The sequence below is a fragment of the Rhea pennata genome, chromosome 13 (genome assembly GCF_028389875.1).
Source record: "Rhea pennata isolate bPtePen1 chromosome 13, bPtePen1.pri, whole genome shotgun sequence".
In the NCBI taxonomy this organism is placed as follows: domain Eukaryota; kingdom Metazoa; phylum Chordata; class Aves; order Rheiformes; family Rheidae; genus Rhea; species Rhea pennata.
This window is the reverse complement of record NC_084675.1, coordinates 10,765,680-10,787,079: the sequence shown is the minus strand read 5'-3', so window position 1 is coordinate 10,787,079 and position 21,400 is coordinate 10,765,680. Positions and strand designations below refer to the sequence as shown.

At 40.1% G+C, this 21,400-nt stretch overlaps 1 protein-coding gene across 3 annotated transcripts; it reads left to right on the top strand.

The window, feature by feature from the left end:
- Positions 1-226: 226 nt before the first annotated feature.
- Positions 227-11,998, top strand: C13H19orf12 (chromosome 13 C19orf12 homolog). Of its 3 annotated transcripts, none has more exons than XM_062586292.1 (4): positions 227-271; positions 435-510; positions 7,601-7,777; positions 10,541-11,998. In XM_062586292.1, the coding sequence occupies exons 3-4, from the start codon at positions 7,618-7,620 to the stop codon at positions 10,804-10,806; spliced, it is 426 nt and encodes a 141-aa protein (XP_062442276.1). In that variant the 5' UTR covers positions 227-271; positions 435-510; positions 7,601-7,617; the 3' UTR covers positions 10,807-11,998. The 3 variants fall into 3 exon arrangements, with proteins under 3 accessions (XP_062442276.1, XP_062442274.1, XP_062442275.1); XM_062586290.1 differs by having other exon boundaries at positions 241-271; positions 432-510; XM_062586291.1 differs by lacking the exon at positions 227-271 and having other exon boundaries at positions 426-510.
- Positions 11,999-21,400: the final 9,402 nt, after the last annotated feature.

Sequence of the window (21,400 nt, the reverse complement as noted above, 5' to 3'; positions counted from 1 at the left end):
CGCCCGCGCGTCCCGGGCACGGAGCGGACGGGGCGGTCCGCGCCGCGGGGGAGCCGCCCCGGGCGCAGGCCGAGAGCGGGCGCGACGCGGCGGGAAGGGCCGCGCCGCCGCCGCCGCCGCCGCCGCGGGCGGGAGGGGCGCGGGCCGCCGCGGGCGGGCGGGCGCTGACCCGGGCGGCGGGCGCGGCCGCCGGCGCCGCCGCCCTCGGCGCCGCGGGGGGCGCCGCGCTCCGCCCCTGGCGCCGGCCGCACCGCAGCCGCTTCCTGCCGAGGTGGGAGCCGGGGCCGGCAGCGCGGGGGGTCCGCGGCGGCTGGAGGCGGCGCGGCGGCAGGCAGGCAGGGAGGGGGAGAGGGCGCCGGGGCCGGGGCGCGGCTCCGCTAGCCAGAAAATACCCGAATAACCTCATTTCTCCCTGCCCCCTCCACTGTCAGCAGAGATTTGCGCCTGCGGCGGTTGGAGGTGAAGAAAATTCCAGAAAAAATCCCACCGCGGCGGCGGCGGCGGCGGGGTGTAAGTAGCGGGAGTGGGGCCGGGCCGGGCCGGGCGGCACCCGCGGGGGCGCCCCGTGTGCGCGCCGGGGCCGGGGCCGGGGCCGGGGCCGGGGCCGGGGCCGGGGCCGGGGCCGATCCCGATCCCGATCCCGATCGCCCCGCCGCAGCCAGCGGGCCGCGCCGGCCGCGCTCTGCTGCACCGAGAGGAGCCTTAAAAGCGAACAAATGAATAAAGATTTTTAAATTCTGTTTTTTTTCCTAAGTTACGTGGCAGCTGTATAATCGCTTCACCAATAGTAATCCTGAAATAGGTGTAGTTGGCAAACTTAAAATCAGAAGCATAATTAAATATTGCTTGTTTGAAAGTCATAAAGTCATAGAAGCGTTTATGACCTATAAGCATTTATAAATAAATTTATAAATAAATAATTATATAAAATGTTTATAATAACTTAAGTGCACTAGGAGCATGTTGATTAATGCGTTGAAGTTCGTGCCCTCGTAGGTGAGTCAGGGAAAGCATCTGTAGCCGTGGAGGCGGGTGCGGGTTTTGCAGGTGGCAGGCACCACTGCAGACTTTGGAGTTTGCATGTTTACCACCTGTGCGTTCTCTTTCACTTTCTTAACTGAAAACATGATCCTTTTGACTTAAGTGTCAGCTAGCTGATGCAGAAGGACTGCTCTTTCTTTCTTGATCAGCACCTTCAAAATGGGGAAGGTGACTAAGAAGTGAAAATTTTATGCTTTCACTCTGTAAATTGAAAAAGTTGAGCACATCTAATAATCTTAAGCATTGAAGGACCTGTGGCTAATCTTTCACTGATACTTAGTGACTTAGACATCCAGGTAAGTGGGATATTCAGGAGTGCCTAAACAGGGTAGGTGCCTGATTTCCTTTAGTTTGAGAGGAAAGCAGGGATTTCTGTTAATTCCACTGAATATTTACCTACATTTTTAGGCATTCAAGAGCCTTGTAAAATTAGCTGCTAGGTTGTTCGCATAATGAGTGAACGTGTTGCCTCTTTTGTTAAATAAACCAGTTAAATGCTTTGATAAATGTGCAAAAAAGAGCAAGCAACACCTTTAAGTTCACAGTTCTTACAATAAACATTATAATGCTTTGTGCATTTTAATTGAATTCAGATCGTCTAGCAAATCAAAGAGTTTCTTACGATCTTCTAACATAATTGAAACCTGAAAAAAATGAGCATCTGAATAAATGTATAGTCAGCAACATTATTATTAATATTGTAATAACTATTTGTAGATGTAGTGAGTCCTCATTATTGGGAGAGAAGAGCACTAAATACAAGGATAACAAGCTGTAATCAGCACATTTTAATCCTTATACCAACCAGTAAGAATGAACCTTGCCTTAGGAAAATAACTGAAAATTACAAATGCAGAACAGGATAAAAACTGGTATATTTAAAGAAAGATTTATTTGCTGTTGATGTTAACCATGATTTAAATCAAGCCACCTGCTTTGCAGATTTTAAATACTAGACTGGGATCTAAAGGTAGGAACTTTAGAAAGTAATGATTTAGGAACACAAATGCAACTCAAGCCAACAGTATGCATATGAACTGCTGCTAAGAACGTCCTTTCTCATAGATGTACCTTGATTGCCTTTCTACTCTTCAGCCATCTTTCAAGTAATGGACTTCTGGCCTATCAAGTCACATCTTTGTGCGTGTCGGTTTGTGCAGATGTGTTCTTTGGCCTGTCTCAGTTGCTGAGCACTTTGTTATTGTTTTCGTTCTGGCTTCTGATCTCATACTTGCTCTAAGAAATGTCACAAAGGTTGCTGAACAGATAGTGCTAGACACGGATGGACACAGTCAGGCTGTGTACAGGTAGAGACAGGAAGAAATTATCCTGGGTTATCTCCTGGATGTCCCTGCTTGTGTATGTAGTTGCTGTTGTTACGGAGTTTCGGTTTGAAGACCTGCATGGATCTGGTGTATGCTTCCTAGCAGTTGTGTGGAGGTTCTCACTCCAAGTTCTTGTTTATCACCGTGCCCTGTCCACCAAGAGGAAGTTAGCTCCTGATGGAGTGCTTAGATCTGTCTCTCTGTTGCTCATTAAAGTTGGAACTGGCTCTCATGAGCTACAGATGATTTTCGTTCTATGCATTTGCATATTGTAGAGAGGTTTGCTGAAGGGTATGTTCACTTAGCTCAATATGGGGTTGTAAGGAACAGTGAGGAATGCTTCACTAGTGTGCTGGGCAGCATACTGGTTAGAGTACTTGCAGGTTCAGTGGTTCTTTTAAGTGGAATGGTGAGTGAATCCAGGGATAAAATGGCTCTTCTGTATTAAAATCATCATTCCATGAAGTGAGGGAAGCTTGTCTCTAGGGAAATTAGATGGGAATGTTAAATAGGAAAGAGCTGAAATGAGGTTTATACCAGAGAAGCAACTGGGGACCTTCTTTGGTTGTTTGTATTAATAGGACTTTCATTGAGTTGGTATGATGTAGTCCTGTTTGTATGATATTTTACTTTTCGGGAAGTAGTAATCTTGTTGAAAGACTACGCTATTTAGTAAAACTCATAGGTTGTAGATTCTGAACTGAGAAATATATGGCGTTCTCCCTGAGTAGATAGAGCAAGAGTTGCTCGCGTTGCAAACCTGATCCCTGGAGGGAAAGAGAGAGCATCATGCAGTTTATTCAGACAGAAGTACAGAATCTAACATCTCAGATGAGTTTTGGGGGAGACCACAAAGTGAAGAGGAGCTCGATCACATCTGAATGACAATAGGAGAAAAGAAGGAAGTTCTGTTACACAGTGAGGCTTGATTTCTTGAGTTTATTTTCCAAAGCACTTGATGTTTTTGGTTTGAAGTGTTGAGCATTCTCAGTGCCACATGAAGGCAACAGGAAGTGTCGGGCCTCAACAACTCTGAAAGCCAGGACCAATTTTATGTATGTCACTGACATTTGCACCCCTCTATTAGCACAAATCCAGTAGTTTACATTCGTCATGTTTCTTCATGTCTGGATGGATTCTGTAAAGACTGGTCAGCACCTTTACTGCTAGAATTGAATTGCGCTTTTTTTTTTTTTTTGACATGTCAGTTACACAATCAAAGTTTACAAATATTTTTGGCTATTTTGCCTCTGACACACATAAGAATAACAGCCTCTGTGAATCTGGAGTAAGATTCTGCTCCTTCGTAGTTCGCAAAACATTTTCAGATATGCTCATCTTCTATTCTCTTTCTCCAGTGATTCTGATCATTAGATTAATGTCAAATATAACTTTATATTCTCTCCTTCATTCTTGTAGTTGGCTTCTTGCTGACCTTAACAGTCTATGCGGTGTTAGGTTTGCAGCTGCAGAGATTTGTAAGCCTTTGTTTGATTGCCTCAGCCTAAAGCAAGCTGACTGCTGATTTCTTTAATTGCTTGTGAAACTCTACTGGAGTCTCTGTGCAGCAACTTGCTAATATATTGTTAAAATAAGCTGCTTTCCTAGCGAGCAAAATATGGTTAAAAAATATGTCCCTCCTGGAAATCCTCTTGTTGAGCACCTTGATCCTTCATCAGAAACTGATCAGAAAAAGTAATGGTCTGACTTCTTAAAAGATTTCTGGAACTTTGGCCTACTCAATGATACGCTTGTGCTAAATACAGGAATCTGTAGGATAAATGTTTTAGTTGTGTGTTTGTTTTAATACATATTTTGTGTTGTAATGGGTCCATCTTGTGCTCTGTACGTAAACTTAAAAAAACTTCACCCTATCAATGTAGTTAACTGTATCTTAATCCTGCTTACCAAATGCAGCACTTGATGTGTGACATGTATAAGTTAATTTGCCAAGAGATCATAGAAATGCTTGTAAGAATTGGAAGGAAACATGTGTGTCTCGTAATATCTTTGAAAATTTTGGGTGTAATACATTTTGAATTAAGCATAAAATTTACTACTTTGCCAAGAACCTTGTTCAGTCAAGCTAAAAAAAACCGAAACAAAACAAAAAAACACCCCAATAAGTATTGGCTTTCCCAATGGCAATTCCCTTTGGAAAGGTTATGAGGGGAGTAAAGCAATAAAATAAATTACTATGGAAAAATACTTAAAGTTACTTTATTTCCAATATGTTTTTTCTTTAGCTTGACACTAATACATGTTATGAATTTGTATTTTTTCCACGCTTTGTATGCTACCAGACAACAGCGTGATTACTGTTTTCATTATGGCCTGTTTTTTCTGCACCCTTAAGGTAATTGCACTGTTCTTCTTCCATCAGACAGGTCTCTTTACAGTGATTCCTTGTGTTGTGAAGGGATAATGAAAAGATTTACTATTTTGATTTTAAAATGTTTGATCAGCAGTCAAATAACAGAGTGATAGAGATGTTCTAACTATCCAGGTGGATAGATCTACAACAACCATTAGCGTCTAATCTAATCTAAATCTAAACTAATCTGAAGAGGGAAGCAACTCTGGTAAAATTAAGAATTTGGATTTTTTCATTAGATTGGCACAACGTAGTGAGAGGAATGCAAGTATCTGAAGAACTTCCTATGGTGTGTCTTTGCAGCTATGAAGAGTATTTGGTCACTTCCCCAGAGGATGTGTTTTGGTTTAGTGTCAGTGGTGCGTGGGTACTGCAGGGACACAGATGGTTTTGGAGTCAGACATTTTAGTGCAGAAGGCAGCTTTCACTTTCCAGGTACCTAATTCTTTTAATATTAAAAAGTTGCCTAATACCATGTCACTTTGACTTTATACCCAGGAGATCTGTTCGAGAAAGATGAAGATAAGTTGACTTGAGTTGATTAAGTTTGAGCACATGCACTACATTAAAAAGGATTCTAGAGACTGGAAGGTCAAACGCTCAGCATTAGCTAGCACTAAGGTTGCAACATGTTATATAGAACAGTAATTCTGTGCCTTTTGTGTACATATGATGAATTTGTTTATCATACTATGTACTACTTTTCCTGCAAGGCTTCTACTCATTTGGTATGCTGAATGAAAGGTATTCACTTAATGAGTAAGTATTTTTTTTTTCTGACTATTCAATTCCTTAGCATTATTACTGGACACTCTTCAAACTCTGCTATTTGGATGGAATTTATTAATTTGGCTTCATGGATTTTGCTCTGTTGGTCTGAAATCAGAGTGTTTTGTAAATACTGGATTTGTTTTTGCAATATGAGGTGGGAATATTTTTAGTATCTCTTTGTGTCTGTTCTATTATTTTAGTAATTGTTAAAGTCAAAAGTATCCACTTGCTTTGCCAACTTAAAGCCGAAGAATGGGTTTTTTTCAGTGCTTAGCATTATGTAACACTATTCAAGCTGAGCTGTGTTTGAATACTATTACTATTTTGAGGAGTCAGCATTTTTGCAAATGTGTGATTTGCAAAAATTGTCAAAGATCATGTGATGAACACCTGAAAAAGTGACTGATTAATAACCCCCTTTTAAAAAAATTTAGTTTAGGTGGCTGGCTTAACACACAAACATTAGGTGCAAAATGAGAGCTAGAATCTAGTTTTTCAGGGCAGCATTTAATTTTTTTAGCAGAGAAGCTATACTGTCTCTTAATGTGGTCTCTTGCCTTGCTCGCTATAATTGCTGACACCTGCAACATTGAGGCCTGTGTTTTCTTATATTAACCCCCCTAATTTACCTGCAGTGACAAGGCAGACAACTCATACAAAAGAATATATACTTTACACAGATTCCAAAATCATGCCTTATATTAATATTTCTTAATTTTGAAATATTCACGTGCTTTTTTTTAATCACAGGTTTTGTTCTGTGTACTGGTTTAGATTTCTATTCCTGCAGCATTCAGGATTTTAACCTTCATCTTTGTACACTACACTACCATGTATGTCAACAGTGGCACCAATAGCAGTAATGGTTAGCTACAATCTGTGGTTTTCCATGGAAAGAAGTGCATTTAGGTTGTCAGTGACAGCAAGCGAGTGAGTTGTGAGAGGTTTAGTTGCAAAGAGGTCAGTCTGTGGTTCAGGTGTCAGCAAGCTCCCACATACTAGCAGATTTCTAATCCCGTGGGTTGGGAGAGGGAGGGAGAGATCCATGGGAGGCAGTAGGTCTGTTTTGGGCTCCTTTAGTATAACTCAGCAGAAACTGGGAGCAGCTGCTTCAGGTTCTGCTGATCTGCAGCATGATTTGAGCAGCAACATCTTCTGTCTCCTGCTGAGTTTCATGTGGGCTGTTTTAACTTCCGGCTGGGAAAATTGAATACCATGAAGGATTGCTAGCTTATGCTCTACTGAAAAGAGTTTCCAAGGAAGCATTCCTCCTGTACTGTCCTTTCTGATCTTTCCTAGTGTCCCTTTCCTGCCTCTGTCTGATGGTACAAATGAAAGTTGTTTCACTTGTCTGGTCTAAGTCCTGTCTCCCTGCACACATACACATTCACTGTGGTTCCCTGTCTCTCTTTCTGCCTTGTTCACTTGTGTTCCCAGTGGTCTGTTCTAACTCCTTTTCAAATCTGTTTCATTCCTTGGGATTTTTCCTCCTTGCTATGGTCAGTCCTGTGTTCAACTGTCCCTATCTCATCCCTTCAGAAAACAACCTGGAGATGTTTAAACTTCTGACAAGATGAAGGAAAGTATAGGTTTGTGAAAATAAACAACTAATTTATTGGAAGAACTATGACAAGGAGGAAATACCTGTCAGACTGTCAATTATAATCCATTAATTATGTTAGAATGAGGCCCTGCTTCGTCTTTTCTCTGGAGCCATATGCAATGCTGAATGAACATGGCAATTGCTTAAGGCAAAGACAATATACTGTAAAATTAGATAGAATCTTTCTTAAATCTTTCATTGCTGTTGCTTGTCCTTGTTCGGACTTCTGAATTTGTCATAAAAACAGATTTCTCTAATTTATCCTGTGGTTTCATTTGCTGCTTCACTAAGTTTTAGCTCTTTGCAAATGGGCTTTTCTTTCGGTTTGCCCTGGAAGGAAAGAGAAAGTGATTTCTTCTCATGTATTGACTGTGCCTCTGCTTCTTTAGGCTTACTGACTTTTGAACTGTGTTTAAAAAAATATTTAGCAGCAAGATTTAGTCCCTGTTGCAGTGATCAAAGCATGACTTAAAATATCTTTTTCAGGATCATAACGAGCCAAGATGCCCATCAAGGTTGATGATGTGATGCAACTGTTCTGCCACCTCTCTCAGGAGAAGGGAATGAAAGCTGCTGTTAGACACTCAGGTCGAGGAGCGCTGCTGGCGGGTGCAACAGCCTTTATTGGGGGCTTGGTGGGGGGTCCTGCTGGCATCGCTGTAGGTAAGTGTGTTTTGCTTTAGGAATAAGAACAGTTAACACACTGGCTGATGAAACTAGCAAGTCATTGTGTAGTATGTAGGAGTTGAAGGGCAGGGCAGGCAGTGTTAAGGTTTCATGTTACTGAGTTATAACAAGATGCCAGTTTGCATTTCAGCTTTTTGTGATAGATTCTTTTTTTTAAAATAAGATGTGCATGAGGAAGGCATGTGTCAGTGTTTCTTTCTAGAGTGACAGTAATCTGACTTCCAACTACTTTGTTGAAAACAGGAAGCCAAACAGGTATTTGAGGTTTAGATTTTGGTTCCTCTGGAACCCTTTAAACAAACTCATTTGCTTTTGACAGGTAGAGTGCTGCTTGCTTCCCATCTGCTGAGATAAACCAGTGCTGGAGGAATGGCACAAAACAGAGAGCAAACTTACAGGCTCTGAGCTTGTCGATATAGACTTTGCTCCAGTGCTATATAAGGGTTGTGAAGAGGAGGGTGGAGGAGTCTGAGAGACGCTGGGAGCCGTTGTGGAGGATGAAGAGCAGTTGAGCTCAGGTGCAAAAATGTTGGTTCCCAGTGGTACAGAGAAAAGGAAGTTAGAAGATAAAGGGAGGATAAGTGTTCTCATTCAAACCTTAGCAAGGGGACAGGATCATCTTCATAATGGTCTAATTAAAAATAATGTTTGTTTCTTCATTTTAAACCTACCTGCTCTCCACTTCTGTGTGAACTTGGTCTTTTTCTCCAGACCTATTTTATTTCCTATCACTTTGCTTTTTTTTTTTCATGTCTTCAAAAATTACAGAAAGTCTGAGTCTAGTAGGAAAGAGTTGTCTCTCCTCTGTATTTCCTAAACTAAACAGTGTTGTCTGGTTTGAAAAACATCTTCTCACTGAGGTCATGTGGGCATCAGTACTTGAATACTGGAGTTGTGCATGTAATTTTTACTCTTGTAAGCAGTTCTGTAAATTTCAAGGGGATATTGGTATCAGAATAAATTGCAGTACACCTGCCTGAGTGTTAGCAAGGCTGAATTACAAAAAAAATGAACAACTTGTGAGGAACTGTAACAGAAAACACAAAATAAAGCTGGATGATTACTCTTGTAACACATATAGCGCTTAATAGCAGAAAATAATTATTGGACAAATGTACAGCTGAAGTCAGTAAGAAGGAGCTCAAAGTAAGCATTTCTAAGAAATTCATAAGCTCTGAATTAGTATACTTAAGAATGTAATTGGTCACCTTCTTGAGTGAGATGATTAGAAGCACTGAAGTTAGTCTTGGATGTGTTTTCTCATTTGTTTCAGTGTTTGTTTAAGCTATCTGAGTTTTCTGTATCTCTAAGTCAAGTTCAGTGTTCTTCAGCCATTGATAATAAAGACACTGGAACAACTATACCTGTTATTGGAATTTTATATATATATATATATATATATATATTTATCTTGCAGCTGCACTCCAACTAAATCAGAGAATCCTCATTTGACTTTAAAAATTGTAGAGGTAAATGTCCCTGTAACTGTGCTAAAACCCCCTGAAGTCTCAGGGACATTTGCAGTGAAACATACTTTGACTTATACAAACAGCCTATGTAGGTCTGTGACTGCCTAGCAAAGATTGTGTTTATTGCTCCCTTCCACAAAGAGAGGATAAGTTACCTTCCACCTGCAGCAGCCACCTGAAGAAATTGTGGCATATTTCTAGTGACTTTTGCATTAAGTGCCCCTAAATCAGATATTTTCATAAAGATTTCTTGCAGATGAATTCAACCATCATAGGCCTTCTAGTATTTCATTGATATTACAGGAAGAATTGTCAACTCAGTAAAGTGTGCAAACTTAAGGAACTTCTGTCTAGTGAAAAATCGCATCCTAGTGAGCATATCCTAGTGAGACTTTTAGGTCTGTCTGAGGATGGGAATTTTGGACGTAGAGAGTGAGTTCTGACACCTCCCAATTGTGAAGGTGCTCCTCCTATGATAATACCTGTGTCTCTGGGTTGTATTGAAAATCATGTGAACTTCATCTGTTAAAGCACTGCTTGACAAGTCGGCCTTGTAACTCTTTGAAGGAGAAAGCCCATGGAGGACTGTAATACTGTTTTCTCAGCAGTAGCAGTCATAATCACCACATCAACTATGCAGGATACCTCTGCTGTTGTCTTGATGACCTAGAACTGCTCTGCTTATGAGAGTATTTCTTGGCTGATAAGGGTGTATTGATTTGCTGGATGAAAGGTTGAACATGTCTAAATACCCCCACAAAATTGATGTTTGTTTCTGCTTAGTCTCTGTGAGCATCTTCTGAGGTGTGACTTCACAGGTGTGGGAGGCTGCAGTGTCCCATTTTACAGAAGCAGAAAGCTTGGATCATTCTCTGAGTCTGTAGGAAGAGATTACACGTTGGTGAGCACTGATAAGGCAGCTATTGGTTACGTATTTTTATTTGGGTAGGGTTTTATTTGGTAATACAGCTTATCCTAAAGAGACCGGTGCCCTGAGGAATGCTGTTTTGTTTCTGAGATAGGGCCTTCAAGCTGTTAGTTCAGATTTTGCAATGAGTTTCTCTTTGATTGTTGTTGGTATAAAAAGCTTTTAAAGTCCTTGGTGCTTTGAAGATCTTGTGTAAACCTAGTTAAAAGTAGATGTGCCTTGTCCTGACAACTCTATATTGATTTCTAATAAAGGTAGGAACATTACTGATGCAGCCTCTGGATAGAATTTCAAGTTATAACATTAAGTGATCAGAGAGTAACATCTGTCTTTATTTTCTAGGGGGAGCATTTGGTGGATTGCTTGGTGCCTGGATGACTACTGGACAGTTCAGGCCAGTCCCTCAGATTTTACTGGAATTGCCTCCTGCTGAGCAGCAGAAACTCTATGATGAAGCCCTTGTTATTCTCAGGAGCTTAGACTGGACTGATATTGCTCAGCTGACTGCCCTTGTAATGGGAAATGCTAGTCTCCAGCAAAAGTTGACAGGAGTGCTGATAAATTACCTCTCAAAAGAGCTAAGAGCAGAGATACAGTATGGAGAATAAACCTTTCTAGAGCAGGCTTTTTACATTGTAATGGATTTTACTCTGACAGTTGTGATTCTTCAACATAGCAATTATTAGTTATCACTACTAATGATAAATCTTGGCAGATCTAAGGGATTTTTTTTGTGAAGATAGGATTAGATTACTGCATTATCCTGATACTGATTTACTATGTAATTCTGAATTAATGTGCACTGTAAGATGGGATTGAATTCAAAATTAGTGAAAGAAATCATGCTTCTGTTAGGTTAACATAGCACTGGGTAAATTTTTTGAAGTCACTGTATTTTACATAGGAGATTTAATCTTGTTTTCCAGAAGTGCTTTAAATTCCTTCTGTAAGTGGTGCAAAGGTGCCAAAGTAGTTTGGATACTTTGAAGAATTTTACCTACTGTCTATTTCAGTCCTGCAAAGGAAAGTTGTAAGAAGGAAGGGACTTCTACTGTGAACTCAAATCTCAAGCCTTTCTTTATTCTTTGTTTCATTTTTATTGTGATTTTTGAGTTATTTATTCCTTTATGCAAGCTGTGAAGTAAATGCCTAATTGAGACTTAAAGCAACAGATAAACAAACTATGCACAATCGGTTCCTGATATTCTGGAATGCTAAGGCATGGCTTTTTTTCTTCTTTTTTTTTGTTTTTTCTTTCTTTCTTTTTTAAGGAGTGAATCTACCATTTTTATACTAACCCTAGAGTTAGAATTCAACATTATCTTGACTGAACCTGAACAGAATATGCTAGCTAATTTTCTTTTTTCATTAAAATATTCTCAAAAAGTTATGTTACAGTCAACAGTTTAAAGGGATTTTCTTTAAAACAAATTTTCTTGAGGAAGAAAATGTTCTGTTGAATTCCTAAGAAGCATCATAGTGACGTGTTTTGTTTTAAAGTAAGTGAAATCTTTAGGTATTGGATGCTGAAATTCAACCAAGAAGGCAGTCTTCTACTGGTCAGCCAGCAGTTAGGAGTGGTAGTATGGGGTGATATCCCAGCAATAGTTAATGTAAACTCCAAGTGAAATGTTGCTTAATATCCTAACCAGTTGTTCACTGTTTGTTTCAAGGCACTTGTAAAACAAGTTCGTGAACAGAAAATGTACAGATGTGCCTACTTTTATATATAAAAACACAAGTGAAACTGTTCTGACCGTTTCTTTCGTTTTCCCCTAAAAATAAAGATTTCTCTGTGTATGTGAGTGTGTATGTATGGTCAGATTTCTAAAGCTGATTTTTAAATGGGAAAGTTTTAAATTAAAAAGTTGCCATTGTACACAATCCATTAATTTAGTTTACAACTATAATTTATCATTTAATAAATGCAGTTTACCTTCCTGTCTGGAGTAGAAGGCAATGATCGTGGGTTTTTTTCATCATTAGAAAAAAACTTTTCAGTGAAAAGAAAGACAGAAGTGAATGGTAAGTGGACAGTCCTTCCCTTTTAAAGTTTTGTAATACCAAACCTGAAATCAGTGTTTAGTTTCACTGACAGATTACGCGTAGAGCAGTTGGTTTCTTAAGATCTTACATACTCTGTATCTCCATTCTAAAAGACTATTTTTACAAAGGCAGTTACTTGTTTCCAATTTTCTGGTTATTTTGTGAATCAAATGCACTCTTTCCAAAATAACACACTGCTAACAGCAGCAGGTGATTGAATCATACAGTAGGATAGCACCTGCCATCTTACAATCAGCTGCTGAACCCCGGGCATGAAAGAACTTGACATCTAATTGTAAAGTAGGCTGTAGGAAAGATGATGATTTCAATTAATTTAGAGTGGTACCCAGTGTTTACACATATCTTTTCGTTAGCAAGTTTCACAGTGATTCTGGATATCAGTAGTGTGACTCCCATTTTACATGTACTCACAAATTGAGGCCTAGATGTAGGTAGTTGTTTGATTTGTTATCACTCAAATCACTGTCACGGCCATGAGTGGAGCACAGGTTCCATGAATCCCAGTCCTTTGCTCTCCCTTGTTACCTATTTCTTAGGGTATTCTTTCAAATATTTTTTTATTATACATTTTGATATTATTAAACTTTTTAATGTCAGTCTTTCAGCCTGTGTTGTAAATGGGTATGAATCGTTTGATTATCAACAGAAGTCTGGTCTAAGTACTTTAGAGCTCTATGTGGGCCAGTCTAGCCTATGCTAAGCCCTACTGCCGTAACCGGAGTTAGCTCATGAGAAGCTTTATTCTGTGCTACAGAATACAGCATGCTTTTAATCATTATAACTTAAAATAATTAATTAAACTGCTTTAGGTTATCAAACTCAGGCCAAACCCTTGCTCAGTCTGAAAGAAGTGAAGTGAGTTCTGTTCTCTGTATTGTTGTTTAGCAGGCCTGATGCACATGGAGCTTCTTGGAAGGCAGCAGGTACCTGTTTTCAAAGTGGTAGCAATAGGTTTGCAGCCAGGTTTGCAGTTTGATCTGAAGCATGTTTCACTGCTGATAATAAGAGAAGAATCCAGCTCAACTGTTTATCCCAAGTGAGTCTGGAGATATCATTAGGAAATAGTACTTGTAATCTAGGAGATTCTGAGACACAACTGCACAGGGAGAACAAGCATGTGACCCCACAATGTTTTTGCTCTTTGTATTTCAGTGATTTATTCCAGTTGTTACTGTTGAATGCCGCAGAAAGATCAAACTCCATTTTCATTCCTCTGATTTCAGTCTATAATGCCGAGGCTGCCACAATACTTGCTGCTTAGCCTTATCAGGGGATTTGGGCAAGTCAGAAGTACTCTTCAGCAAATTTGATCATCTGAGGGGGAAAAAAGGCCAGCTGAAAGAGAATGTATTAATATCCATCTGTTGCTATTCTTTGGTACAGACATGACTGTGCACAACTGCATCCCTTGTTGGTATTGGAAGCAGCCACAGGCAGGGGATGATGACATCTTCTGAAATCCACTCCAGCTGCATAATGTCCAGGCTGAGTGTAAGACACAACTATCACCTAGGAAACGAGGTAAAGCAGTGCCAGCAGTTTCGGGAAGCAGCTGAAAGAGTCACTGTGGGGAAATGCACATATTTATATAAAGAAACCATCTGTGATTCTAATTATTAACCTGGTTTGGTTGTAGATGTGACAGAATTGAGCTAGATTTCCTCTGGCAGATGGTGTATTTTTAGTTAAAGTTCTTTTTTTTCCCCTCTGTGCTTTTTTTTTTTTTTTTTTTTAAGCTGATTTAAAAATGGAAAGCAAACATGATGGTGAAGTACTATGTTAGCAAAGGGAGGGATATCTTTTTTAAAGCAACTAATTCTAACATAGATTAGTAACTGACATAATGCCATCTAGTGGCAATTAGATCTTAAATTTGAGCCTCCAATGTGACCTATTAAGGCTGCCTCAGTATATGCATAACAGTTATTTTTTCCATGAAATGCAGGTGAAAAATTTTTTTTTTTGCTATTAATTTATCAAAATTCTGGACTTAATGAGTTTTTATTAGATTACAAATATCAGCCTAGCTCTGACTAGAATTCATATACATTCCCTGCTGAAGTTTGTAGTGGTTATCATGTGAGCTATGATTGCACAAATGTTTTTCTGTAATTGTATGTCATGTAATTACTGTGAGGAAAATCCACTGTCAGGCAAAGGAAGTCAGTGTAATCCCTTAAACTTATTGAAGGACAAGTGGTTTTAGTGAGCTGAGCAACAGCTAATTTGTGAAGAATCATTGACCACTGGTAAATCAACAAGCCACTGAGGAATAATTGCTTGGTCTTGGGGATTTGCCTATGGGTATTTCATTCCCAGTCTGGTCACCTTCAAGCCTGCACCTGCAGCAGTTCTTCGTGGGCCCTCCTTGGAGTGGTGCTTAGGACTGACTGGCCTGTTTTTAATTGCTGTTCACATGAGCTCTGCTCCACTTTGGCCTTCAAAGCTCTCATTTTGATACTTGCTACTACAACCTAGTCAGAAATATTTAAGTTATAAGCAGCATTAAGTCATTTTTTTATGAAGTTTACTAGCTGTGTCTCATACTGATTATGGTTAAACTGCTTCTGCTCCTGACAGCTTTCATTTTACGTGGGCTCAGTTATCATGGTTCTTGTTTTTACTCAGATGGTGCTTCTTAGAGTTCCCTTGCAAGGGAACTCTTCACTATGAAATGCAAGTATGTTACAAAGCAATACAATGAAATCAAAGCCTTGGCAGGCTCTAAAAACCCATTGAAACTACTGTGCCAGTGCATTGCCAGACCAGTCTCGAGCAGAAACAGTGATACAGAAAGCTATGTGGTGTAGGCAGTTTCCCCCTCTTGAATATTGCTTTGGAAAGGGCTTCTGATGCAGCTTTGTTCTGTGCCTCTGCTTCAAAATGCTTCTGCCTGCTTTTCCTTTTTGTCTGTTGCCTTCTAGAATTGCTTAGTAAAGTTTCCAATTTCTTTGCTAGGTTTGTTAAAATTTTAGAGTTTGTTCCTCTAAAAAGTGACGTAAAAGTCATTGAAAGGATTTGTGTTTGCACAGCAAAAAACAAAATGCAAGCACTCTTTATTGCTAAAATCAAAATCGGTTCTAACAAACAATGGCTTTAACAAACAAGCATGATAGAAGCAAGATGGATTACAAGCATCAAGTTGTCCTGGAGAACTGCTTACATGAACCCTTATTAACTCTTCAACTCCAAACCAGCTAATTTACATCTGATTTTGTTAACTATTTGGAATATGTGACACCACCCAGTAAACTCAGGATGCTCTAATCCTTTTGTTTAATACAACTCCCTTTGGTTTTTTTTTTTTACATTACAATGACATTAAATTGTAATACCATCTTCACTTATTCCTGTAGCTATATAATGAATATTTTCAAAGTCAACATATATTTTCTCATGAATTATATCAGTTGCATCAAAGCACATTTTCTTTCTAGTCAAAACACACTCCCAATAAGTTGACACATCACGAAGTTTATTACTTTGCTACCTAATTAACAAAAAACAAATATACTCCATGTCAAAGGCAAATCCTCCGAAGATTTCTCTACTCAACATCCACCATTCAAATTTTAGTTCAGCAGGCCTTATGCTTTGCACAGCCATGTTCTTCTCTTACTGATTTTATCAAAACTACAGTGCATTTGCACAGCAGTCTTTCTCTCAAAAATCCTGGTGTGCATGTACCAGTTGTGGAGAGAAGTTGAACATTGTGTTAGTTCTGGAAGTAGTGAGGCTCAAGAGCACCCTTGTCCTTGGCAGGAATTAGGCCTTTTCTGGCTGTGAGAATTCTTTCTCTTTTACTAGTGACTGCCGTAGAGTGCAGGCCTCCTGAAGAGTTGTGGTCATGACTGCATCTCAGGCTCCTAGGCTCAGTCTTCTGGAGGAATTTGAGAATGAGAACAGAGACGTGGCACTGTACTGAGGATTGTAGCAGGGTGCTAAGGCAGTGCACGATGGTAGCATACCATGGTGACTGGGCCACTAGGCTAATGAGATGTTATCATTCTTACTACCTGGAGTTCTAACAGGATTTGTGGCTTCACTCGAGTTCTGAAATGGGTGAAAACAGAGAATGGAGCTACAGTTGGCCTCGGGTTGGTCACAACGTCCTTGCCAGTTGCAGAGGGAGGGCATTAGAGTTGTGTCTAGTTGGGCATCTGATAGGACTGAAGACTCCAAAAGCGTCACAGATATGTAGCTCCCCCTTTGTACCCTTCTTAATGTGAGAGAGGCTTTTGGGGAAGTAAATTCTTGAATAGGTTTCTTTCCTCAAACAGGCATCCCTTCAATTTTGTCTGGGCATAAACAGCTTGTTGAAGAAAAGGTGCTGTTGGCGTTTTGGCCTGTGCTGTTTCACCAGTTGTCCTAGTAACCTCCTGTGAATTTTTATTAATGACCCGTAGGAAAGCGCTGAGTGCTGGTCAAGTTGTTCTGCTGCGAAAGAGGGTTCCCTGCAATGACCTGCTGAATGACCTATTTTTTTTAGAGCGTTTCAGAAGAATGACCCATTTAAGTTCACAAACATATCACTCAACAACACTTGTTGCTCCTTTGCCCACCACTGTGGCATTGAGATTTGCCCTCGACTTGGAAAGATTTATGTGAAACTTGAACATCATCTGTCATGCCCAGTAGTACATCTAGCAGTCCTAGAGTGCACAAAGAATTTTAAAAGCAGAACAATCCTGACAGCTCTGAGAAGTGAGACAAAAATGTAATTTACTAATCTTGAGTTAACAGCTGGAAATGAGAACCTAGACAGCAGCAGTAATCTGGTCAAAGGGGAGTTAGTCAAAGAGCTGGTTTTTGAACCTCAAGAGGGTCTAGCTGCTCTTAGCTCCAACTGTTTCATTGTTTTCATCACATCAGATTTCACCTATTATTCTAGTATGAAAAGTAACATGAATTAGCATTACTTTGGCTGTTTTCCTCAGGAGAGCTACCTGTTCTTCCAGCACTACACAAAAGTAGCTATGGAGAGCTTTGCTGAGGGAGAATATTCCCAAACTAGATATTCTGCATCTCTTTTTTTCAAATATGGCTCATGTGAACTGCTGACAGGAGAGGGTGCTGTGTAGCTGACCATGCAGGATTTCTTACTATCCAGCAGGAAAACAGTAGTTGCATTTCCTTGAGTGTGCTGGCTGCTTTCCTTCCCTGCCTGTACTTTAAGCCCTTCTCACTTTGAATAGGGGAGTGGTTTATATAGATGCTTTGCTGATTGTCTTAAGGCGGTTTATTTAAGGAAGCCAATATCTGCTGCAGCAATAATCTGCTGGATGACTATGCAGTGACTGAGCTTCCCCATTCAGCTGTTTTCGTGTGAGATGGCAAAGACAATACCAAGTTCCTGATGGAGAGCTGAGGTGATAATTCCTGATGGTAAAAAAATGGGACATGATAGTATTAGCATTTTGTTGTTAACCTTTTCTTTTCTATGATTCCAGTGACACGGTGTGCTATATTGCGCGTGGTAGCCTGAATGTAAGCCGCTTCACCCTGGCAGATCTTCTTTCCCTTTTCATAGTTTATGGTTTATAGCTTTGGCCATGTGTGCTTCCGTGTATGATACAATGGTGACCTGAAATGTCTGCAAACACTCAGCACTCATTTCTTTCTTAGAAAGGAAGCCCATGTGTTCCAAAGCACTCAGGGGTGCTGGGCTAGCTCTTCTTTTGTAGGAAGACCCTGGAAAATATACACAGCATAAAGCTACTGAGACCCACTATGTCAACATTTCTTTCAAGATGACAGTTATTTGATGATTACAACCCAGTGATGGTGGTTAGCATCCCCTTTCTGCGTTTTGATTGGTTTGTAGGAAATTAGTGTGACAAAAAGCAGTGAAAGATCTTGCGTATGGGGAAGGTGATTGTGTCATGTGAAGGCAGTAAGCAAAGTGATTTTATGTAGTCACACTCTTATGACAAATGTGTTCAAATGTTCTGACCGGGATCTCTTGTGTACAGCATGGAACATGGTCCTTGGTTCTTCTTGATTGTCAATAGTAACTATTTGTTTGGACAAAACTTTTATATCCTTTAGGATATCTTTTATATCCTTCCAACTGGGCTAACAGAAAAAGGAATGACGTGATTTGCTGCAACCTGATTGCCATCATCCTGTTGTCAGAATGCAGGATTTTTTGTTAATAAGACATCTCTGCTATGGTCTTACCAGAATGAAGGGCTTTGGGACCTAACAGAAGCCATACATTGCTCACTTTGATTAACTGGAAATGTCATCCCTCACTATCAATAGAGGCCTTTTTTAATTGTTGTTCTGCTGGTTAGCCATACTTAATTTATACAAATCTAAGTATTTCTATTAAAAGTCTATTCAGATTCACACAGCATTTAAAATTCAGTTCATCCATCTTTTCCTAATAGTGTTGCGGCAGCTCCGGTGGTGGTAACAAAGAAATATGGGCGGATTCAGGGGTTTTATCCTGCCTAGGTGCAGTGGTAGAACCTGCTGAGCTCTGCCTACACTAGCAGTTTTGCCCCAGTGTAACCAGAGGATGCGTGGCTGGTCATGTAGAAGCAATGCTTTTCCCCTCGACCAGCAGAATAGAAGCTCTTTAGAGAAAGCAATAGCTCTTTAGAAAGGCTGCCATTACTTCATCAGCTGATACATAACTCAAGGCTAATACCACAGCAGCCTTTCAGACGGGTTGGAAAGCTTTTTGAAGAAATGAAGGCCTTTACGTTGCAGTGAGCTAAAGCTATTAGCCCCTACTAATTAAAACATGAGGTTTCATCTTTACCTTTCTAGAGATCACAGAAATCTATGTATTTTTCAGGCTGTAAGCCAGAAATCAAATATTCATCATGTAATTGCAGTAAGTCTGTGCTAATACTTCTCATTAAGTATGATTTATGAATTCCACAAGAGCCTAAGAGGTAAATATATAAAATTATTCTGAAGTCTGCAAAAATGAAGCTATTCCAGTTTCTTTGGATGACTGTTCAGCAGGGAGGATATATGCAAACATGAACATGACAGCTTTCAGCATTTGATAAAGAAATTGCATTTTCACTTCTTTATTTTTGTGCTTGTCTCAAATTGGTGTTGTTTTTGTCTAGTATCACTGCTGATCTTTCACTAAAGATAACATTTTAGCTGTCACTAAAGAAAGCAGTGTGCCTTGGTGGAAAGCCCGTTTTGCTGGGACTCTGAAGAGGTAGTTCATTTGCTGGTTTCTCTGCTTGTTTGCTGGGTGACCTTGAGTAACTCACTGACTCTTTCCTGAGTGCCTTTCACTTACCTGTCAATGGGAAATGGTGTGTTACAAAAATACAATAGTACTATTACACAGCTAGTTGCTCTCCAATCATACCGTTAAGATACCAGCATCAAAATAGGAAGAATGTAATGAGTGTTAGTAGAGGTTCATAGCAATCAGGATGAGGAAGAAACTGCTAGATAGTGAAACTTGCATTGTTCCAGGGGAGTGAAAGATATACGCTGATGTTGGACCTTAAGTAATTAGACCTTGCACAGGAATGTCTAACAGAATGCAAATATTTTTGTATTCCTTGTTTCATGCTGAGTCTTTGTGGACAGGAGTGATTTAGAGTGAAATGAAGTCTTTCCCATACTCTGACATGCTGCTTTTGAGTATAGCACTCAAATATTCTTTTGTGCCTGAAGCTAGCATGAAAAATTTGTTATTGCTGTATCAGTCACTAAGATAAGATGAATAATCATTGTAATTTGGGGTCACAGTGCCTAAACTGAAGGGCTTATGTTTTTACCTCATCCCTGCTGCAATTCACTGAACAGTTTCATGTGTTGAGAAGATGTGACAAGTTAATCAGAGAATCAGAGTCAGAATCAGCCCCCTGCCCAAACATCTACAGAAAAGAGAAGTCAGTCCTGAGAGAGACGGTAGAAGTGACTTTTGTTGTGGGCTATCACAGGGGGCCGATTTTTCTTTAACCCTGGCCATGCTCCCCCACAGATCAGCACTCCCTAGGAGCTAAAGGAGATCTGTAGCTCTGGCTGAAGTGTGCGAGACAATGGGTAAAAGCAAAATGGGAAACAAAATTATAGATAAGCAAGTTCTTACATCTGTATGTATTTCCAGTTCAGGTTACAGTACCAGTAGTTACTCTCTAGGGGATGTATTCTTACTCTGTCTCTGGCGTGCAATTCCATTTGATACTAATGGAAGTTTTCTGCATGGAAAAGGCTTTGTCTTTTAACTTCTATCTGCATTTATTGAAATCTCTCTGGCTTTAACTATTCTACTCTTACAGGCAAAAATGAGGGGACCATCTAACTTTTCTGCTTTGCCCTTTCAGATTAATGTTAAGCCCTACATAACCAGATCTTCTAAAGTTGTAAGTTAAAAACTTGCTCCCTTTAGAGCAGTGAAGGCTACAAAAAACTCAACAACAGAATATATTATTGTCTCAGGAGACGTGGAGGGCAAGAGCAAATGCTTCAACTTAGGAAGGGAGGGGACAGGACAAAACAGTCTAGCAAATACTATTTTAGAGCAAAGACTTGCTGAAGTATCAGTAGGAATCAGCTTCCTGTTCTGCGTCTATCCACTAGCTAAAGTTCATGGAGCAAACTTTTTTACTGGACTGCACTTACGTTAATTGCTTATGCAGGAACAAAGTCAGTTATAAAATGCTATATAGAAGCAGTTCTTGAATCAGTTCTGGTTGGTTTCCATAAAAGGGATTTGCTTACTTTTTCCCAAGCTTAAGGCCATTCTCCCGAGGAATCTGTATATAGAAATATTTGTTCCATAACCACAGTGAACAGTCTTCCATTGCTTGGCAGCCGTTTACATACTTGAGGCTTTCTTCCCCTTCTGAAGTTTAACTCTGCAGGAGCTTGTGCTGCTGCTGAGCCTAATCCATCTTTCAGTCTTTCATGTCCCCAGTCCAGGCCCTGTGGGACTCAACTTTTGACAATGGTTGCAGCACATTCCCCTTGGGTAAAGGGCGAAGATTAGCCTTTGCATTGCACAACTGATGGTAAGGAGCAATGAGGATAACAAGGAGCACTCTCCTAGTGCTTTACGTCTTCAAAGTGCTGTATTGATACTAACTAACTGATCTGCCAAGAAGCCTTGTGACAAAGGTGTGTGCTTCTACTACGCATAACTTTAACTGT

Bases quoted from the DNA above. Each gene is read 5' to 3' on its own strand.
- C13H19orf12 (XM_062586292.1), top strand. From the start codon at position 7,618: ATGCCCATCAAGGTTGATGATGTGATGCAACTGTTCTGCCACCTCTCT. The intron at 7,778-10,540 runs GTAAGTGTGTTT...TTTATTTTCTAG, and splicing joins TCCTGCTGGCATCGCTGTAG to GGGGAGCATTTGGTGGATTG.